Raw genomic sequence first — 20,131 nt, forward strand, 5'->3', positions numbered from 1 at the left:
TGCAGTCTTTTCAGAACTCAGAGCCAGCACAGCCTGTCTCTGTTGCCTCCCTCCCTGAAGGTAGATGTTTAGTAACAATTCCAGGATGCTCAGATCTACAGCACTTAACCCTTACCTATTACTCTCCTACCAAAAGCTCCCATAATTGGTCCTATAATGCATTTTTTCAGAGTTACGGGGAGAGTATCCTCTCCTGTACGTTAAAAGGTGTTCCCCTATGTTTTTCTTCAGTGGCTCCAGAGTTCCTTGTGCCGTTGGTGGATATCACCTGCCTGCTTGGTGACACTGTGATGCTGCAGTGCAAAGTCTGCGGCCGGCCCAAACCAACGATAACCTGGAAAGGACCAGATCAAAACATTCTTGACAATGATAACAGCACGGCCACGTACACGGTGTCATCCTGGTAAGGTCCTGCCCCTGGATTCCATCAAATGATGGTCATGCTGCCCTCAAATATGGCACTGGCCAGGAGACAAAGCTTATTAGAGATGCAATTAATTGAGGCTGACATGGGTGTTGCCACATCACTGAGCTATATGTCAGCTAGAAAGGGTCAAATGTGAGAGTTCAGGTAGCTCTGTAGTTTTCCAAGCTGATGCAGGGCATCTCCACTAAGTGCAGTGTTGGCAGAGCTGAACTTTCTGTTATGCTATGTCCCAGGAGGCCAAGGCCTCTGAGCCTGTTGCAAGTCAGAAGCAATTAATATTTTCAAAATATTGGCTAACATTGCTTCCGCTTTTCTGATGGTTGAGTTTGATGCCATGCTCACCTTTGACAGGAACAGGAATGGAGCAGAGAAAGCTCTCATCAGCTCTCAATATTCTTCATTGATATGTACCCACATGGCTGGGAGTTTTCTCATCTCAGAGGCCGAGGTAATAACTAGTGCAGTGTTCCTGAGCCCTTCCTAAGCTGTTCCTTTCCTCAAAGAGCCTCCATGTGCTTCTGGAAAGGCCACATCTGGCCATGCTTGGACAGAAGGATGCTTGTCTGGATGTTCCTGGCCCAGCTTTACAGCAGACAGGAGGACGAACTGAAAAGTTCTGGAATTGAATTCAGGTCAGGTAGCAGCCTGCTGCTGGATGCTTCTCTGCAGCTTATGTAAGCTATTTGGGCCAAATGGAAAGGGAAGTCTCCAGGAGGCAATCTTTCATGTGAGGTTTTCAGCACCGCTGGCTAGGGCTGAGATGAACCCAGGGAGCACAAAGTCCGTGAAAGTGAAAAATGAATGCAAAGAGAGATTTTTTACATTAAAAAAAAAAAAATATATATATATAAAAGGAAAAAAGGATGTCTAATCAAGAGCTTCCTTCATTGAGCCTCATGAAGCACCCCAGGACACTTAAAATTGTCTTTTTAGCCATCACTCAGATCGCTAGTGCCTTATCTGCAGGCCTTTGGCTGGGTTTGGGATGTAGGATATTTCTGTATGGGGCTCTGTTTTACGTCAGTCTCTTGCCTGTGCAGTCCCTATCAGCACTGGCTTTCTCTCTCCTCTCACTTGTTTTTCCGTGCAGCCGCTGCCTGCCAAAGAGAGGCCTTGCAGCTTGGCGTCTGCCTTACAAATCTTGCTGGCATCTGTGTCCGGACTGCGGGGGAAGACGATGTTTTCTTCTGTCCCTTAACCAACACAGTCAGGCCAGCCAACGCCGCAGTGTCCATGCAGTTACACCGGCAGCCATTCCTTTTGCAGTTTCCAGTGGCTTATGCAGTCAAGAACCAGTCTAGTTTTGCCATTAAGAGAATTTATTACTGGCTCTAAGCTGAGTCTCCAGCACAGCTAGAGTAGTTACACAAGCAAAATCTTTTAATTCAGGCTAACTCCCTTAAAGTGAGTGTTGAAGAGCTGACTATCTGCAGACCTGCTACAGACTCACCAGATTGTGTAGATCTGTTTATTTGCTCAGATCGGCCCAAAGGCTGATTATTTCCCAAGAAATGATATCCCACTGACATTTATTTTCCCCAGCTGCTGTGAGATGTCCACTCTTCTGGACATGGCTTGCTTCGGAGTCTGAAGCTTCACAGAAGTATTGAGCACCCTGTTCCACGGGGCTGCCTTGTACACCTGCATGACACTTGTCCAGTTTGTGTTGGACATACTACAGAGGCACCACACAGCTCTTCCCAAAGTCAAAAAGCTGTGCCTGGGAAAATCTTTCTGTAGATGTGGGGTCTCGGTGTCTAGCTCTGGAAAGCTAGAAAATGTTCAGCTCTTACACTCTGCTTGCTTCCCCATCTCCATTGAGATCACAAGAGATAGATTTGCCCTTCTGGCCCTAGTGGGACCATTCTGCTCACAGATTTCATTAGTGACATAATCCTGATGAATGCAGGTGTTGCATTTGGTACCACATGGTTGGGGGGTGTTGCTTCAAATGAGTTAACAAGATCTGCGTGCATATGTCCTTGTAATGAGGCAGAAGAGAAACAGGGATAAAAAGCATTAGGAAGCAAACTAGCAATTTGTAACGTGGGTTTCTTGCATCTGCAGTGACTCTGGGGAGCTCATGCTGAAGATTTGCAATGTGATGCCTCAGGACAGTGGCATTTACACCTGTGTGGCAACTAATGAACATGGAACGGCATCAACCTCAGCCACAATCAAAGTGCAAGGTAGTTACCTGGCCTTCGCAGACAGCGTTTACCTGATCTTCACGATAAAGCACGAGGGCTGGTTGACATGATGCTGGATTCTGTGCTTGTATTCTCTCCCCAAGGTGTTCCGGCTGCCCCAAATCGCCCCATTGCTCAGGAGAGAAGCTGCACCTCTGTGATCCTTCGCTGGCTGCCTCCATCCAGTACAGGCAATTGCACCATTTCTGGCTACACTGTGGAGTACAGAGAAGAAGGTAAGAACCTTGAGGCGTACTCACTGGCTGAGAAAATGAAAACAAAGTAATTCTGCTTTGTGGGACAGTGAGTTCCAAGAGCATCATTGCCAGCACTGGGGTATGATTATCTACTACTCACAGATCCCAAAGCAGAAGGCCAAAACAAGCTCTTCTATCATCCAGCCCAGCTTCTCATACATTAGTCTTTTCTGATTCCTCTGTGCTATTAAGGCAAGTGAAGTGTGTTAAGCTAAACTATATCCCACCACTAAGGTGTACTTTCATCATTTGCGTTCTGCCACCATGGTATCTATCAAGCCCTTTTGATAAATGTTTCCTAACAGTGAAAAGACAAAGCACACTCATTAACTTTTTGTGTATTTTGTATATTACTTTTTGTAGTATTAATATTAATATCCAGCAGCTCCAGGTTTCATGATATCCATCAGATCTCCTGCAAGCACTTTGCATGGATCCCCTTCCTCAGCTTCTCCTGGGATTTGCTTTCTACCTCCTCCATATCTTTTTTGCATTATTTCTCTCTTAGCAGAGCTGTCAGGAGGTCATTCTGCTATTCCTGCATTATCTTGCTGCCCAAAGACATCACTGGTAGCACACAGCCTTGGACAGACTTGTGGATAGATCATCTTTCCCTTGCCTGCAGTTTTTCCATTGCTATCAGTCAAGTGAGGGGCATCTCCTTCCTCCCTCCTTTCACCAGATGGCTGTGACAACAAGCAGCTTCCCGTGTCCCCAGAAGGTTTAACAAAATTAAATCTACCTCCACTTTGCTTTTTAAAAACCCCGTGGATTTTAACCTCCCAGGGCACCACATTGGAAGAGAATCTCTGTGTGCTCTGTCTCCATCATTTCTCCTTTCCTCCCTCTGTACAACGCAGGCTCACAGGTCTGGCAGCAGTCAGTGGCCTCCACACTGGACACTTACCTTGTCATTGAAGACCTGTCCCCAGGGTGCCAGTATCAGTTCCGTGTGAGTGCCAGCAACCCCTGGGGGATCAGCTTGCCCAGTGACCCATCTGAATTCGTGAGGCTTCCAGAATATGGTGAGTGGCCTCCCATTTGCACACAGATGTGCCCTGAGACTGTCCCTGTAGTCCCTTTTCAGCCCCCCAAAATTTCAAGGGCAAATTTAAAGTCAGCTTAGCCACAGCTTCTCCTGGGTGGTCAAACACAATGGAGTTGTGGTGGAGCACTGTGAAATTGGACACTCAGTGGTAATCTTTTCTGTTTTTGATCAATATCATAAAATCGTCATCATAGAATCACAGAACGGTTGGGTTGGAGGGGACCTTAAAGACCACCAGTCCCCAGCTCCCTGCCATGGGCTGATTGACACCTACCAGCTCAGGCTGCCCTGGGCCCCATCCCACCTGGCCTTGAGCACCTCCAGGGCTCTCTAGGCAAACCATTAACATATCCTCACATAACTTTTAAATATGCAGTTTATAGTCCACAGCAGTCTGCCTTGTCTTCACACTTTCTTCAATGTGCTTTCTTCTCCCAAAGACTCTGCTGCTGATGGTGCCACTATTTCATGGAAGGAAAACTTTGATCTCGCTTATGCAGAGCTGCATGAGATTGGGAGGTAATATTAACCCTGCTTATCACTGCAGCGAAATACCTAAACAATGACTTGAAACTTGTTCTTTAATGGGGAATTTAGGTCAGTTTTTGTAGTAAGCTTGAAAATTGCTGCTCCTTTTAGAAAGAACACACTAAGCACCAATTGAAATACAGACTGGCTAAAATGCTGACTACGTCTTGTCTCCCAAGACCAGTTGTGATTTGAGCATTAGATCTGGAACATGGATGACTGAATGCCAGCCTCAGAATGATGGGGCCAGATCCAGCAGCGCCTGCTGGTGTCTGGTCTGACATCCCTGGCTCAATGTGAGCTTTTGAAGTCAGGATGGCTTGCTGGTTCTGGATGTGCTTAACCTCAGAACTGTTTGCAGAAGTAATTAGGCATGTGACAGACTGAAAGCACATTCCAATGGGCTGTGCTGAGTGGTTTGGTCAGTGAGCAAGAGCTGCATGATGCTGATAAGGAACACGCAAACAGCCAAACAGCGCAGGTTTAGGCAGCCAGGTCTTCACCCGGAGATCAGGGATAAGTGCTTCTGGGGCTGCAAAGGTAGGAAAGAATAGTGATATCTTAAAAACAGGCCAAGTGCAGCACATGGCTTTGTTAAGTACTCTTGCTTCTAAGAATGGTACCAAGCACCAATCTGGATGAGATTCCTAAGTGCCTTCATGCCAGCTGTTTGCTCCTCATTTTTTACTGTATTCCTGAATCAGCAAGACAAATTGATTGCTTAGTCATTGCTTAACAAGGCTTTTCTCTTAGTTAAGTCTGGATTCATTATTCAAGCAGCTGAAGAGAGGAGATCCATGGTTAGAAACAAAAAGACAGAACCTGTAAAAACGGCAGCAAATTGAACCCAAGGGATGTTGTTAGAGGACATCAGCACAGCTGCACAAAGTGCTCTGTTTGCTCTCCCTGTTTGCTAATCCCCAAGGAATCCAAACACCCAGGGTGAAAGACAGCAGTTCCGTGCTGGAAAAGGTTATGAGCAACGAGATAAGTCTGATTCCTTGTGAAATGTTAATGCACTGAATCAAATAACACTTTGAAAATCAGTCTGTTATCACACTGAAAAACGAGCATGATTTATTCATGGATCCCATTCATTATTCTGCTTTTCTTTTTTTCCAGGGGACGATTCTCCATCGTAAAGAAATGCGTTCACAAAGCTACCCGGAAAGATGTTGCTGTAAAATTCATCAGTAAAAAAATGAAGAAGAAGGAGCAAGCAGCCCATGAGGCAGCTCTGTTACAGCACTTACAGCATCCTCAGTACATCACTATCCATGATACCTATGAGTCTCCTACTTCTTACATCCTAGTTCTGGAGCTGTAAGTACATGGAGCTAGAATTCAAGCATCTGGGTATGAATCACAGTGCTATTAAAACCAAGGATAAAATTCACCTGTGCTTCAGCAGGGCAAAGACTTTGTCATCTGTTGCTTATTGACTGTGACATCAAATGAAATAGCCGTTTTTCTGCTGACTTTCCATTGCCTTTTCTTTACAGTAAATAAGATTCAGAGGTAGAAATAAAACATTCTACTCTGGAAGCTCAGTATTTGTATCAGCAATTAGTTTGTCACAAAGCATCAGATTTATTTGGGCAGTTTAGTCTGCTTTCTATATCTAAGCAAATGCACTTCAGCTGGATTGGAGCCTACATTGTTCTAACAGTTCTTGATGAAAAAAGCTGTATTGGGATTATGTTTGTCCCTATAAGGAGAAATAGCAACCAAAATCCAAACTGCTTTTTTGTTACAGTATATCCAATCAAGCATATTTGGACTCTTTGCTTGTTTATTTATACAGATAAATAAAACTAGGTGGAAAACTTTTATTGAGTTAGCTTTCCCACAGAACACACCACTAGCTGAAACATCAGTGATTTTTTTTCTGCATAATGCAACCGTCTCTATAAATGAATAGATGAATCCAAATAATTAAGTGAATCTGTTTTCAAAGGAATCTCCTCTGTCTGTTGAATCCATCCTTAAGCAACTTAGTGTACTTTGAGATTGTCACTAAATTTATTAAGTGCCAGGGATGACAACTGAGGACTAATCAAAGATTAATCATTATACCACTTCCATGCCCTGCAGTACCTTGTGATATCGTTAAATCCTGATCAAATCTCTCATTTTTATTTCCTCCATTTTTAGGTCACAAAGTTTCCGTTGCAGTTTTGTTGTCAAATATTAGCTATTCCTGCAGATGTCATGTGATCTTTCAGGTGTGGGGTTTGATTTCTTTGTAGGATGGATGATGGTCGTCTCCTAGATTATCTAATGAACCATGATGAACTTATGGAGGAAAAAGTAGCTTTCTACATAAGAGACACAATGGAAGCCTTGCAGTATCTTCACAATTGCCGAGTGGCTCATTTAGATATAAAGGTAAGAAGAGAAGAAAATGATGCTATTACTCAGTGTCCTGGTACAGAATGTTCCCAACTGCACACACAGCAAGGAGGTGCAAGTCTGTGCCCCCAGAGGTGATGCTGAATGGACAAGCACTACCCTCCAGATGTGGTAACCAGAGAAAGGACTCAGTAACTTGCAAGGTCTATTTCTTCCTTCAGAGATGCACTATTTCTTTAATTCACTGTTTTGTTCTCAAGGGCTTTCTAGAAGAGGGATTTAATGAGGGAGAAGGGCAAGAGTCAGAAGCTCCTGAGTGAAGGGGAGTTATAAGATACATCCCCAGGGCATGGCTTGGGTTCACAACATGGGAAGCAAGGGGAGAGGAGGGTGGAGGAGAGCAGGAGGTGGGAAGGGCTGAGAGGGGAAAGCAGCAAGCTGACTGTGCTGCAGAGCCTGAGAGAGGTGGGAAATGCACCCAGGGAGAGGTTCAGAAATATATCTGAGGTCTGCAATGTCATGCTCAGTGAGATTAGGACAGCTTGTACCTCCTTTTGTTAGTACGTGTGGCAGGAGGTACTGCACTGTCCTGGATTTGGCGTAGTGTTGCCATACCCACCAACACTCCATTGATCTGGAAAGACAGAGAACTAGTGTTTGAAGTTACGATCAAGAGCTCCAAGCTTTGCAGTCTGCAGCTCTGAATCAGGTTGCCAGGAGTATCAGCTAATCTATAATTTATTTGAAGACTTGAGCAGCATTTAAAAATGGAAAATGAGAGCTGGATTTAACTGTCATGTAGAGTGGACAATCCAGCTCCACAGAGGTCTTTCTCATCCCTATAGCTCCCAGGCATGTCAGATGAAGTAGTGTTTTCAGTCTTCTGCTGCTGACTGCTACTAATGAAAAAAATGAAAAGATCCCTTTTGTACAATATCTTACGTGAGCATTAGTCCCAAAACGCTATATTATTCTGGTTTCTTTCGGTAAGGCTGTTTGTATTTTCTGCTGTATTTATAGGACCTGTCAAAAAATAGACATCACTTCTAGGTAAAGAAACCGCACTGAATTCTTTATTTGATCATAAGATACTTCCCAAAAAGAAAGTGGGAAGGCAATTTTCTGTGACCTATTTACAGTTCTCCTGAGTGAAGCATGCTAAATAAAGCACCTTCTGTTGCTGAGCAGGAAGCAGAAGATGCATTACTAGTGCATCTAGCCATGCCTTGTCCTGAGACCTAGCCATGTCTTGTCCTAAGATCTTGCTCCAGAACACATTAATTTTGTCAGTGCAGAACACACACAAAACAAGAGCAAGTGGAGAGGTTTGAACAGTAGTGCATTGTATACACAGAAACATGCATTAGGATGAGGAGCTAAAGGATAGATCCATGGAAATGTGAATTTAGAGAGGCAGGGGGCAAAATGTTTACCGTTTGCTTTACAACGAACACTTCTGCTACAAATTACACACTCCTATGTCATCCAGGTGTCACAAAAACAAATGGAATCTAAATGAATCTATCAGAGATATGCAAGTCCTTTCTCAAAATTAAAAAATCTGTCAGTGTTGTTAATCTGTAGAGATTGCTTTGAGGAAAAATAAGTATAATAAGCATAATTACATTTTCATTGTTCCCTTTTCAACAGCCAGAGAATCTGCTGATCGATTTAAGGATCCCAGTTCCTCGTGTCAAGATCATTGATTTGGAAGATGCAGTTCAAATCACAGGCCATTACCATGTCCACCATCTCCTTGGAAACCCAGAATTTGCAGCCCCTGAAGTTATCCAGGGCCTCCCTGTGTCCCTGAGCACAGATATCTGGAGCATCGGAGTCCTCACCTATGTCATGTTGAGCGGTGTCTCACCCTTCCTAGATGAAAGCAAAGAGGAGACTTGTATCAATGTGTGCAAAGTCGATTTCAGCTTCCCACCTGAGTACTTCTCTGATGTGAGCCATGCCGCCAGGGATTTCATCAACGTCATCCTCCAGGAAGACTTCAGGAGGAGGCCGACAGCAGCCACTTGTTTACAGCACCCATGGCTGCAGCCACACAATGGCAGCTACTCCAAAATCCCACTGGATACCTCTCGCTTGGCATCCTTCATTGAGCGCCGCAGACACCAGTATGACGTGCACCCCGTCCCCGGTGTCAAGAGTTTCCTGATGAACAGGCTTAACCCTGGGACATAATGCCCACCTCCCCGGACACTACACTGGACCATGCTGGTCCTGAGGCATGGCGCAGGGAGTGAGTAGGCCCAAAGCAGAGCTTCTGTACATACTTCTGTATTCAGTGTTGGCATTTGAAGGTCCAAATCTGTCCAGAGGTCCCAGTACCTCCTCAGTTACTCAGGATCAAAGCAAGCAGGGTAACGGTGACAGGTACTTAGGTGTTCTCTTCAATGAGCACCTTCTGGAAGCATCTCCACAATATGCAGCAGCAAACACCAACTGGAGACAAGAACCAAAACTGCAGTTGCCTTAATCTTTGGGAGGCAGCCTTACCAGAAATCCTCTTGATCTTGCTGAACTGATTTCTGAGTGTACGAGAGATTAGCTGTAGGATAGTGTGTGGAGGAGTAAGTCTAGGCTGACCTTTGTGTGTATTGCAGGACTTGGCTGAATGCAGCTCTCACTGAAGTCACTGCATGCCTGCTCTGGGTTAACAGGTGGATTTTTTGTGCTCTGTATGCCCAGGTCTCCCATGATTTCTGTGAGGACTTCACCTGCAAGATCAGGCCCGTTGGATCAGCTTCTGTGGTGGCTTGGCTTAGGTACATCCTCATTACATGATAGTGCTCAGAATAAAATCCCATGTTAATCCTTGGGCTTTCTACTGCTTCAAGTCAACATGCAGTACCTTTTGGAGCTATGATTGAGGCAATGAATTCATTGGAGCATACAGCTGTTTCTGACTAAGCACAACGGGACTATGATGGTGTTTGTTTTTGTTTTTGTTTTTTTTTTAACACATTTTATATACACTGTACAGAAATCTTTTGCAAAACCTGTGCATTGAGAAAAGGCTGAGTCCAATTTTTGCAGTATCTGTAAACTAGGTGATGATTGATGAAGACAATTTTTTCTATCACAGGTTTTCAGTATACATATATTGTATCATATATATATATAAATATATATATATAAAGGATCCTGTTCCATTTCTAGCTTCAGAATTGCTTGGCCCAAAGTCCATCTAGAGCCTTTCAAAGTGCAGTTGGTAAGTGGTGAGTCCATCCTTGTGCTTACAGCTTGAAAATCATTTTCAGTGTTTAAAGTATGTCATTTGTTTCATTTCCAGTCTTGTAAATATCTCGCAGCTGCCGTTAGCACCTCATCACCAAAGCATTTGTGAGGATATTTTTCTGTCCAAAGCCTAATTTGTAATAAAAAATAAAAATAAAAAATAAAAAATCCATAATTAAAACATTTCTCTCTTGCAAGCCAAGATGTAACATCATCACTCTGATGTTACAGTGACGGAGCCAGCCTTAAGTATGAGCAATGCAGGGAGTCTGCAGTGACAGATCAGCAGTCCGTGGGCTGGCCAAGTCTTCTCTCTAGCAGCAGGAAGGGAAAACACCTCCCTGGTTGCTGCACCATAAAACCCTGCAGCCTTCCAGTTGATGATCAGACTTTTTTCCCTTTGGCATATTAGTATATTGTCTCAGTGCTGAGTGTCACTGCTGTGCCTGCAATAGGAAATATCAGTTGTTACCAAAGCTTTTCCTAAGGAAAAGGGCTTATTCTGGCCATGTGTACTCAGTAGAGGCTCTCTTGAGATATCTCATCAGGGCAAGAGCCAAATTCAATTCACCATCCAACTAACTGCACTGTGAGCCTGTGATATATCGTCAGGAGCAAAAGCTGGTTCTACCAGCAGGTGACAGAGACACTCTGCAAGTATTGTGAATTCCCAGGGCTCTGCCCTTCTGATCCACCTCTGAGCTCAGTTTCATGGCATTTGGAGACCTGGCCCTTCTCTTTGTGCTTGCTCTACCAGGATGCTAGAGCAGTCAGGCACAGCAAGTTACACTGTTCAGATCTGGGAGCCACAGGCAGATGGGTAAGCCCACACAGAGTCAGAGACAGCATACAAGATTTAGTGTGTGATCTGATCCAGGGGGAAGTTGAGGGAAGGCTTGAGTGTTCATGGAGGGCTAAAACTTTTGAACCCATTTCAGTTTCCCTCTGTAATGCAGCAACAAATTTTCCAAGCAATTCAGTAGCGCCTCAAAGACAGAGACCAGACTCTCCTTCTGAGTGGGAGTGTTAGCAACTGAAACATCTCCAGGCAGTCATCAAGGGGTGTCTTTAATTAGCTCCAGCCTCAGGTACTTCCTCACTGCAGGACTGTTTGTGCTTCTTTCCATTTGTCAAACCTGGCTCTTTGTGCTGTGATTGTGCTGCCTTTCAGAAAATGTTTATGGAAGTGTGGTTTATAAAACCCACAGCTTTTATGGGGCCCGTGGGTACACTTTAAACAACACTCTTTCTGCTTGGCACCAGTACAAACAGATTCTCACGTATCACAGGAAATCTCAAGCTATTTATCATTTTATTTTGCTATGTCCTGCATTCACATTTCAAACTGTGAAAACAGGCACTGTGGGCCTATAGAGGGAAAAGATTGGATTGATTAAGGGAATATTTAAGCCTTTCTATGTCTTTTCTCTCTTCTGTTCTCATTTGATAGAAACTGGAGGCTTAAATAGTGCTTTAAGAATTCTTTAAAGCAATCCAAGCTTTCCAAGTCCATTGCCTTTTTATTTTAAACGGCTTTATTTTCATTAACACTTACCTTTAAAATAATTTTACTTTTAACCTAAGGTGAAGCTGAGACAAAGCCTGTGCCCTCAGTGGGTCTTGTTACAAATGCCACAAAGGCTGAATGCAGAACTGCGCGGTGCAATGTGACTATATATAACTGTATTTTAATGCCCTTGCAATGAGAGGGCTGCATCAGGTCACCTGGGCTATGTCAACTCCCAGAGACAAACGTCCAGCATAGGGCCTGGGTTTGTTTTGTGGCTCATTGGCAGTGTTCTATCCAACATGGTGCTTCCCAAAGATGCAAAGCCAGGCTGCCGAGCTGGGTCTGGCACTGTGCTGTGTCAGCACTGCGTGTTGGCTGTGGCAGAGTGGTGGGACAGGTGAGCGTGGCTCTGCACAGACCGTGGCCACCTCAACCTTGTTCACTAAGAGCAAAGCTCTATGCTCATCAGCTTTCCAACAGCCAGCTGAAGAAGGAAGGGGGATGGCCCAGCTGATGGCACGGTGTTGTCAAGGCGCAAAGTGATGCCACAGCCTTAACGATGTCAGCGCACAGTGCAGCCTGGAGCACACTGCTACGCCAGGCGTGATCCAACGCTACGGACATGGCTTCGGACTGTGCCCCCTCCCTATGAACGGACTGTGCTAACGATGCAGTTTCTGGGCTTTATTTTCTTTATTTATTTTGGATTAAACTCAGTTGTTCAGAGAACAGCGGCTCAGTCTCATTTCCCAACGCGGGTTATTGGTGATAGGAGAGGGAACGAACTGCACCCGGAACGCGTGAACGCGGTCTGGAGAACTGGGAGGACACGAATAGGCGGTGTACCTCTGCGCATGCGCACTTACACACGGTGTCGCCGCTTCCGTCATCTCCCGGCGCCGGGCAACGGGCGGGCAGATGGCGGCGGACGGCGCGGGGCGCGTGGCGGCGGCACTGCTGGAGGCGGGCGCTGTGCGCTTCGGAGACTTCGTGCTGCGGAGCGGCATCGCCTCGCCCGTCTACGTGGATTTGCGCGGCCTGGCCTCCCGGCCCCCCCTGCTCCGCCTGGTGCTGTGGGGGTGGGGGGGCGCTGGACGAGTGGCCTCAGGGGTCTGAGGGGGGTTCTGGGGTCGCGGTGCCGGGCTTGGGTCGGGGAGGTGGGCTGGGCTGATTGCTGCAAGACGGGCATCGAGGCTATGGGGCGTGTCCGGGGAATGGTATTGTTTAGGCTGGAGAAGAGGGAGCTCAGGGGAGACTGTACGGCTCTTTGCTGCTCCCTGTGAGGAGGTTGTGGCGAGGTGGGGGTCGGCCTGTGCTATGGTAACAGCCATAGGGTGAGAGGTGATGGCCTCAAGTTGTGCCTGGGAGTTCAGGTTGGATATTAGGAAACATTTCTTCTCTGAAAGAGTGGTGATGCGGTGGCACAGCTGCCCAGGAGGTGATGGAGTCACCATATCTGGAGGTGTTTGGGAATCGTGGAGATACTGTTTAGCAGTGCTCACTTTGCTCTGACTCCTGAAATATACGTATTTTTTAGGTTGCTGATCTTCTGTTCCAAACAGCAAAAGCCGCTGCTCTCCAGTATGACTGTGTGTGTGGTGTTCCATACACGGCTTTGCCGTTGGCCACAATTATCAGCTCTGAAAATCAGATTCCAATGCTGATACGGAGGAAGGAAGCAAAAGATTATGGTAAGACTGTCAAATGATGAATTTGTCATTACTTCTTGTCTTGTCACATGCATCTCTGTTTCAGTTTAAGATTACCACTCCAATTCAAATAGCAGTCCCATTTCCCCGAAACATACCTCTTACAATGTCCCAACCCAACCGTGCTCTCCCAGCTGCAGCTGGGCTTCTGCTGTAGTAGGTGTGAAAGGTCTCAGGCTTCCTCTTTGTTCCCACAGTGTCTTTTTTCCTTTAACACTACTACTGTAGGTTATTGCTCTTTTCTAGAAGTAGATTTGTAATGCAGTTTTTGATAATGCCGAGGCTGGTGCCATGTTTGACCTCCAAACAACTTTTTGCATATCAACTCCAAAAGGAATCTTTATTCTTCTGTTGTCTCTCATCCACTTACACTTTTGTATCCTATAATCAGCGGGCAAAGTGGGCCAGGTGAGAAGCAGTCAGCTCTATACATAGCAATCAGTTTTACTTGATTTTGGTTGAAGCAGGGGCAAGGTGCTTGTAGAGGGGAAGAGTACAGTATTATCCAACCCTGGTAACTGGATTTCCATGTGTGATGAGCTCTCTTCCAACGTCATTCAGACAGACAGGATGTTTGTAAAACCTAAATGGTACTCTTTTGTTAGTCGGTGTGCTAGGCCTGAGAATTTTTACTGTTCTTTATTGTGAAGGACAAGTTGATTGTGACAGCAATTAACTGCCTGGCACGAGGTTTCCGGTGTCACACAGATTGCAAAGCTGTATTGACACTTGTGAGGCAGCCCTGATCTGAGCACTGCAGTGGCTGCATAATGTTCACCCGCTGCTCCCTGCTTCCTTAGAAAGCCAGGCTTCCTTTGTTACTGCCCCCTGGGAGGCCTTTCATGGACTTGTGCCTATTGTTGGTTATGGTAAAGGCATTTGGGGGCTTTACTCCTCCAGATTGTTCTAACAACAAGCATATTAAGCATAGAATAATGCCTGTGGAAAGCAGAAAATATGTTGAAGAGTTTCAATAACTTTGCTAGTTGAAAGACATTTTCGGGACATCTTTAACGTAACAGGAAAAATATTTTTGATGTTTTGAAGGTTCAGTTCATAGCAATAATAAACTTCAATTTCTGTAGTGACCTTCATTAAAGACTGTTAAAAGATGTGCTGTCAGTAAGATGTTGGTTTCGGTAGTGGGTTGTGTGAAGTGTGTTTTATCCCCTTGGAGAAGTAACAGACTATGAATTGAGTTATGAGGCAGTGGCTGAGATGTGATATCTGGAATCAGTAATAACTACATAACTACTCTGCACACATACAGTGAGTATGAAATTCTTATAAACCTGAAGCCCAATTCCATTTTTACTGCAGCACATGCTCGTATGCAAAACAAATACAGTCTTTACTTAACATCTCAGGTTAAAATCTGGACATACTGGGTACATTCTGAGGTCTTTTGTACTTTATTTAGTGGAGTGTTTTCCTTTTATTTTAAAGGTACCAAGCGGCTGGTAGAAGGCACCATTAATCCAGGAGAAACATGTTTGATCATTGAAGATGTGGTAACAAGTGGATCTAGTGTACTGGAAACTGCTGAAGTTCTTCGGAAGGAAGGATTAAAAGTCACAGATGCTGTAGTGCTGCTGGACAGGGAGCAGGGGGGGAAGGCCAGGTTAGAAGAACATGGAATTCACCTACACTCTGTGTGTACGTTGTCTGAGATGTTAGATATTCTCCAGCAGCAGGGAGAAGTGGATGTGGAGATGGTTGAGAAGGTGAAGAATTTCATTCAGGGAAACGTGTTTGAGCCAGGGGCTCAGAATGGTCCAACTCCAGTGAAAAGAGTCTGTAAAGAGCTGAGCTTCAGGGCTCGTGCTGAGCTGCCTGGGGTGCATCCTGTCGCAGCCAGGCTTCTCACACTCATGGAAAAAAAGCAAACAAACTTGTGCCTTTCTGCGGACGTCACAGGATCCAAAGAACTGCTGCAGTTAGCTGCCAGCCTGGGCCCCAGCATTTGTATCCTAAAGACTCATATAGATATCCTGAATGATTTCACCCAAGATGTAGTAAAGGAGCTGAGAGCACTCGCAGATCAACACGAGTTCTTGATTTTTGAAGACAGGAAATTTGCAGACATTGGAAACACAGTGAAACATCAGTATGAAGGTGATTATCATCAGCCTTGATGTGCCATAATTTTGCTGCCAGTCTGTGTAACTGCAGCACTGGAACAAGTTGTCAGGAGAGACTGTGGGACCTCTGACCTTGAAGAAAACTTGAGGGGCAAGGCCCTGAGCAACCTGATCTAGTTTTGGAGTTAGCTCTGCTGAGGGGGCATGACCTCCAAAGGTCCTTTCCAAAGCCTAAATCTTTTTATGAATCTATGCTTGTGCTCAGTAAGTACTTCTGAATGGTTGTTTGCGTGGAGAAGGGTGTGTGTGGCTTGTAAGGCAAGCTTGCTATTGTATGCTTGCATGCTTCTTGTGGCTTTCCTTTGTTACTGCATTTGCCCAATGCTTTTTCCTCTTTTCTGATACTATTCTCCTTATGATCTTGTATACTGTTGCACCTGTGACAGAATGTTTAGCTTACCATACCTTTGTGATTATGTAGCCATCGGGTTTGTCTGATAAAACTCGGCTGTTAAGGCTGTTAAGCTTCGTAGTAAAAAGCCTTTTAAAATTGGAATGGTTTATTGCACTGCTTGTTTTGTTTAATTCACACTTCTTGTTTACTGCATTTCTGATGACTAATTTCACTTTGCCTGGGTCTTTATATCTGTGTTCTTAGGTGGTGTGTTCAAAATAGCATCCTGGTCGGATGTGGTTAATGCACATGTGGTTCCAGGCTCTGGAGTTGTGAAAGGACTGAAGGAAGTGGGCCTTCCCCTGCAGCGCGGCTGCCTTCTGATTGCTGAGATGAGTTCCCAGGGGTCACTTGCAACTGGTGAATACACAAAAGCTGCAGTAAGTCGGCACTTTTGTTTAAGGTTAACAGCTTGTAAAGTGCTCTGATGGGAGGTTTTGTGTGCCGCTAATATCTACACTCCCAGAAGTCTCTCCAGTTATGTGATAAGTTTTCTTTCTATGGAAACTCAGGAGACAGAGTGGCACTTGAAGGTTACATCTGTAGGCTAGTGATGTTGGAGTTCATGCTGTGAATTCTAGTGAACATACCAGGTTTGCCATTGGCCATGTTTTTTTCATTAGCAATGAATTTGTAATAAGTAATACACTGAACTTTCACATATAACTTAGAAACAGATGTATCTTTTGCATTCCTATCTGCAAGCTCAGCAATATCAGTGAAGAATGAGTCAGTGCTAGATGACTTTATATTGGTATTTCATACCCCTGCCCTGCACAGCTTAATTAGAAACAGAATTGTGGGCAAGCTTAATTTTAGATATATCACTTGATGCAGTTTATTGCTCCTTTTTAGGTACAGATGGCTGAAGACAACTCTGATTTTGTTTTTGGATTCATATCTGGATCTAGAGTTAGTAAGAAACCAGAATTTCTTCACTTAACTCCAGGAGTACAGCTGCAAGCTGGAGGTAACTTTCCCTGAAATATGTATAGCCTGTTTGTAAATACAGTGAGTGATTTGGGCTTCAGTGGAAAAAGTGACTTCTGAAGGGGATTGGATTATTCGCATCTGGAGAAAGGAGTCTGTGTTTGCCATTTCCCTAATACGGGCTGCCTTGTGTATTTCTGGATGTAGTGATCTGTTTCCTGGGAGTTCTGAATGGCAACCAGCATCCCACATAGCTTCTCTGTTAGATCTTCTTGTACTGAGGTCTGTGTGTACCATGAAGTACAGTCCTTAAGCATGTGAAATGCCTGCAGATGGGCATTAGCTTAGATGTATGACTACTCAGTAGGTAGAAAACATTTAGTTAAACACTGAAGTCTAACTGTAACATGACTGATACTGATACAGATGCAATATCAATGAATTGAAGTCACAGCTTCCTAAACAGTCTGTCCAGTAGTTATCCAGCTAGGACAGATGTGTTTCTCTGCAGTACTTCATTCTTACAAAATCTGAAGTAAAATCACAGCTTCTGTGATTGATCTGTGTAATAAGTAGAGGTTCACTAGTTGGAGGCACAGTTTCTAGTCAGTGCTGTGGATTTGTAGGGTGAGAACTGAAATAACGTACACGTTCCAGCATCTGAGAAAGTTTTTAGTAGATACAGTTTTGCACAAACTTAAAAATATGTTTTATCTGTTTCAGGTGATAATCTTGGGCAGAAGTACCTAAGCCCCAAGGAAGTGATTAATGAAAAAGGTTCAGACATTATTATTGTGGGACGTGGCATCTTGTCAGCTTCAGACCGTCTTCAGGAAGCAGAGAAGTACAGGAAGGCAGCTTGGGAGAGCTACGTTAGCAGGCTGGGTGTTCATGCATAAGACTGTATGTAGGTCACCTTCCTAGTAAGTAAGCAAAGCTGATGCAGTAGTTAAAATGGAGCTGCATTCATTGTGAGACTTCCACTTAAGTATACAAACACTTCAGCCAGCAGAACATTACGCCCTTTTGGAAAAAATCTGTTACTGGCTAAATTATTTTTAATTCCACGCAGTTGTACACACCATAATTGTTTTTAAGCATTTTTTAGCATTTGGATGTATGAGACCAAAATCTTATGTCCAATTGTTAGTCTGAATAGTTTTTCCTCTACTGAAAAATGATGAATGAAAACACTCCTAAGATGCGTGCTTGGCTGTTGTTGCTACTTTCTCCTCCCAGCCCTGAAATTCCTCTGACTGTGGAAACAATGCTTTATTGTTCTTCATTAACTTCACCTGTGATGCTGACCTTGTGTCCCACTCACAGGATTGCTCAGGTCTGCCAGTTCCATAGAGACAGTTATCAGTCTAGATCCCATGCAGTGAAAATGAATTATATGTTACTTAATGAATTGATTTTGCTACCCATTTCCTTTAATTGTATCTGTCTTTTTTGTGGCAGTGTGAAATACTGTTTATTTTCAGAACCAGGGCACTATAAAAATAAATCAAGTCTGCTCTGTTTGTGTCTGTAAACGTTGCTCTGGATTCTGTCTGTAGTCTGCTCTGACAAAAGTCTTTGTGCTGCTGAGTGCAAGTGGTGACTGATCTAATGAGAAACAAAGGCGAACTTTTGGTTGCTTGACTTTTTCAGAAAAATATTTATGGAATACTTCTGGGAATTATTTTCCACACCTCGGGATTATGAAGAAGTGTTACTTTGAAATACCATGTATGAAAGGTTTTGATTAGAAAGGGTGGAATTGCCTCAAATACACCCACTATAGATATGGTGGAAATTGGCTTGAATTTTCATTGCTTACAGGAAAGTGTGGAGAAGGCAGATGAATGGTGGTACAGTTGTAGACCATTGCTGTTCCTATGCTGAAGTAAAACACAGAGAAAACTGGATCCCTTTTTAAAAAGCCCATAGAATAAGAACAATTATATCCAGTGAGAATTCTTTTGCTTTAATAGTAACCAACTCTTTTCCCAGCCTTTCAAATGAAGAGAACAGGGTTATCCTGAAGTTCAAATGGAGGTTTTTTGCTTCTTGTCTAAGAACAGAAACAGGCTTGGATTTGAGGGCTCTATGGTATGCTTCTTGTATTTGTGACCTTGTGCTCTGCTGGGAGTCAGACTTCAGAAATGTGTGGCTGAAAAGCTTCCTAGCTGTCTGGGTATGCTGAGGTTAATGACCTTATCCTTTTGCATTTCATGTTCTTTGGAAGTGTTTCCCCAGTGCCTCTTACAGAGCTTATAAATGCGTTACTTAGGAGAGGATATTAAAATTTACTCTGCATATGTTTTGTTTTTCCTCGGTTGGTTCAAGATTCTTCTTAGGTACCATATTAACATGGAGAAGTCCATCCAGGAAAGACGAAGGCTATCCTGGCTACCTTTCACCACTGAACTCTGTGAGTGTGTTGGCTCTTAGGAGCTGCCCTGCAGTAGTCTGATATTTTGCATCGACTTCCAAGAAGTTTCAGACCTTTAAAGTGATCAGAGGTTTTGGGATTTGTTTACTGTTTTTCATTAACAACCTGATGGCCTTGAGGTAGCAGAAGCCAGGTTTCCTCACTTCAACTGCTTTGCAGAAAACTGCTTTGCCCACCAGATGGAGCTGAGACTCTATTTTTCAGGGGAGTCGATGCCCACCCCTTCCATAGCTAATAGTTTCCGCTGACGATACCAACTCTAGCTGTACTTAAGCTGAAGATCTACTTGCTTTTCAACAAGTTACTCCCTCACCTGAAACCACAGCTTAACACAGTAGAATTCAGTAGGCAGCTGCCTCAGCATTGCCTGGGGTGGAGTGGTCACTGCTGGAGCACCAGCAGGGTTCTGTGAGTCTGGTATTTCCCACTAACTGTGCTGAATTGCACCAAGTAAAAGCGTCTGATATTTACGCAGCTAAAACCTTGAAAAAGCCCCAAAAGCTACTTTATCAGGAGAAAGAAACAGCAACTGAACTGAGAGATTGCCATTGTCTAATAGCTAGTCACCATCTAAGATACTTGGAGTGAAAGTTCTGAGCATCAAATTGGAAAGCTTCAGTTCACCACTCTCCACCATGCACTCAGTCATAGCAAGTTGTATTCTGGTGCTTCATTTGACACCAGTCAAACATTCCCAATTAGCAAAACAAAGCCACATTTGCCTACCTCCTACATGCTTTCTTGTGTCACAGTGAATATAGCAAACAAGCCTGTGGGCCTCTTTTTTGTGGCACCTGAACATGATTAAAAATCCATTTCAAATTAAGAACGAACATTAATTTCCTTGCTTCCCCCACCCTGCTTGCATTCACAGCATAGTTCCTGCTGTTGGTCCCAACTGCTTCTAACATGGGAACTAGGTCACAATTTACAAAACTCATTTGCATTATAATATAT

The 20,131-nt window shown here is 44.2% G+C and overlaps 2 protein-coding genes across 2 annotated transcripts in view; both read left to right on the top strand.

Moving 5' to 3' along the window:
* Window positions 1-12,292, top strand: part of LOC104909225 (kalirin-like) — a 64,214-nt gene extending 51,922 nt beyond the window's left edge. Inside the window, exons 19-26 of the mRNA XM_031554229.1 lie at window positions 232-403; window positions 2,495-2,616; window positions 2,721-2,852; window positions 3,734-3,898; window positions 4,362-4,440; window positions 5,572-5,772; window positions 6,699-6,837; window positions 8,452-12,292. Coding sequence (XP_031410089.1) covers window positions 232-403; window positions 2,495-2,616; window positions 2,721-2,852; window positions 3,734-3,898; window positions 4,362-4,440; window positions 5,572-5,772; window positions 6,699-6,837; window positions 8,452-8,997 — 1,556 coding nt within the window. The 3' untranslated portion in view covers window positions 8,998-12,292. The remainder of the gene's footprint in view (window positions 1-231; window positions 404-2,494; window positions 2,617-2,720; window positions 2,853-3,733; window positions 3,899-4,361; window positions 4,441-5,571; window positions 5,773-6,698; window positions 6,838-8,451) is intronic.
* Window positions 12,293-12,456: 164 nt separating this feature from the next.
* UMPS (uridine monophosphate synthetase) lies at window positions 12,457-18,272 on the top strand. The gene is made up of 6 exons (XM_010713879.3): window positions 12,457-12,631; window positions 13,101-13,254; window positions 14,719-15,387; window positions 16,012-16,187; window positions 16,663-16,777; window positions 17,461-18,272. Exons 1-6 carry the CDS (start codon window positions 12,482-12,484, stop codon window positions 17,634-17,636), a joined length of 1,440 nt encoding a protein of 479 aa, XP_010712181.1. The 5' UTR covers window positions 12,457-12,481; the 3' UTR covers window positions 17,637-18,272.
* The last annotated feature ends 1,859 nt before the right edge of the window (window positions 18,273-20,131 follow it).

This window comes from Meleagris gallopavo, chromosome 7 (assembly GCF_000146605.3).
Source record: "Meleagris gallopavo isolate NT-WF06-2002-E0010 breed Aviagen turkey brand Nicholas breeding stock chromosome 7, Turkey_5.1, whole genome shotgun sequence".
In the NCBI taxonomy this organism is placed as follows: Eukaryota; Metazoa; Chordata; class Aves; order Galliformes; family Phasianidae; genus Meleagris; species Meleagris gallopavo.

What these genes read in the sequence shown, in the direction of transcription:
- UMPS (XM_010713879.3), top strand. Translation starts at nt 12,482, where the DNA reads ATGGCGGCGGACGGCGCGGGGCGCGTGGCGGCGGCACTGCTGGAGGCG. An exon ending in GGCCCCCCCTGCTCCGCCTG is followed by an intron (nt 12,632 to 13,100) that starts GTGCTGTGGGGG and finishes CGTATTTTTTAG; the next exon opens with GTTGCTGATCTTCTGTTCCA. An exon ending in GAAGGAAGCAAAAGATTATG is followed by an intron (nt 13,255 to 14,718) that starts GTAAGACTGTCA and finishes TTTATTTTAAAG; the next exon opens with GTACCAAGCGGCTGGTAGAA.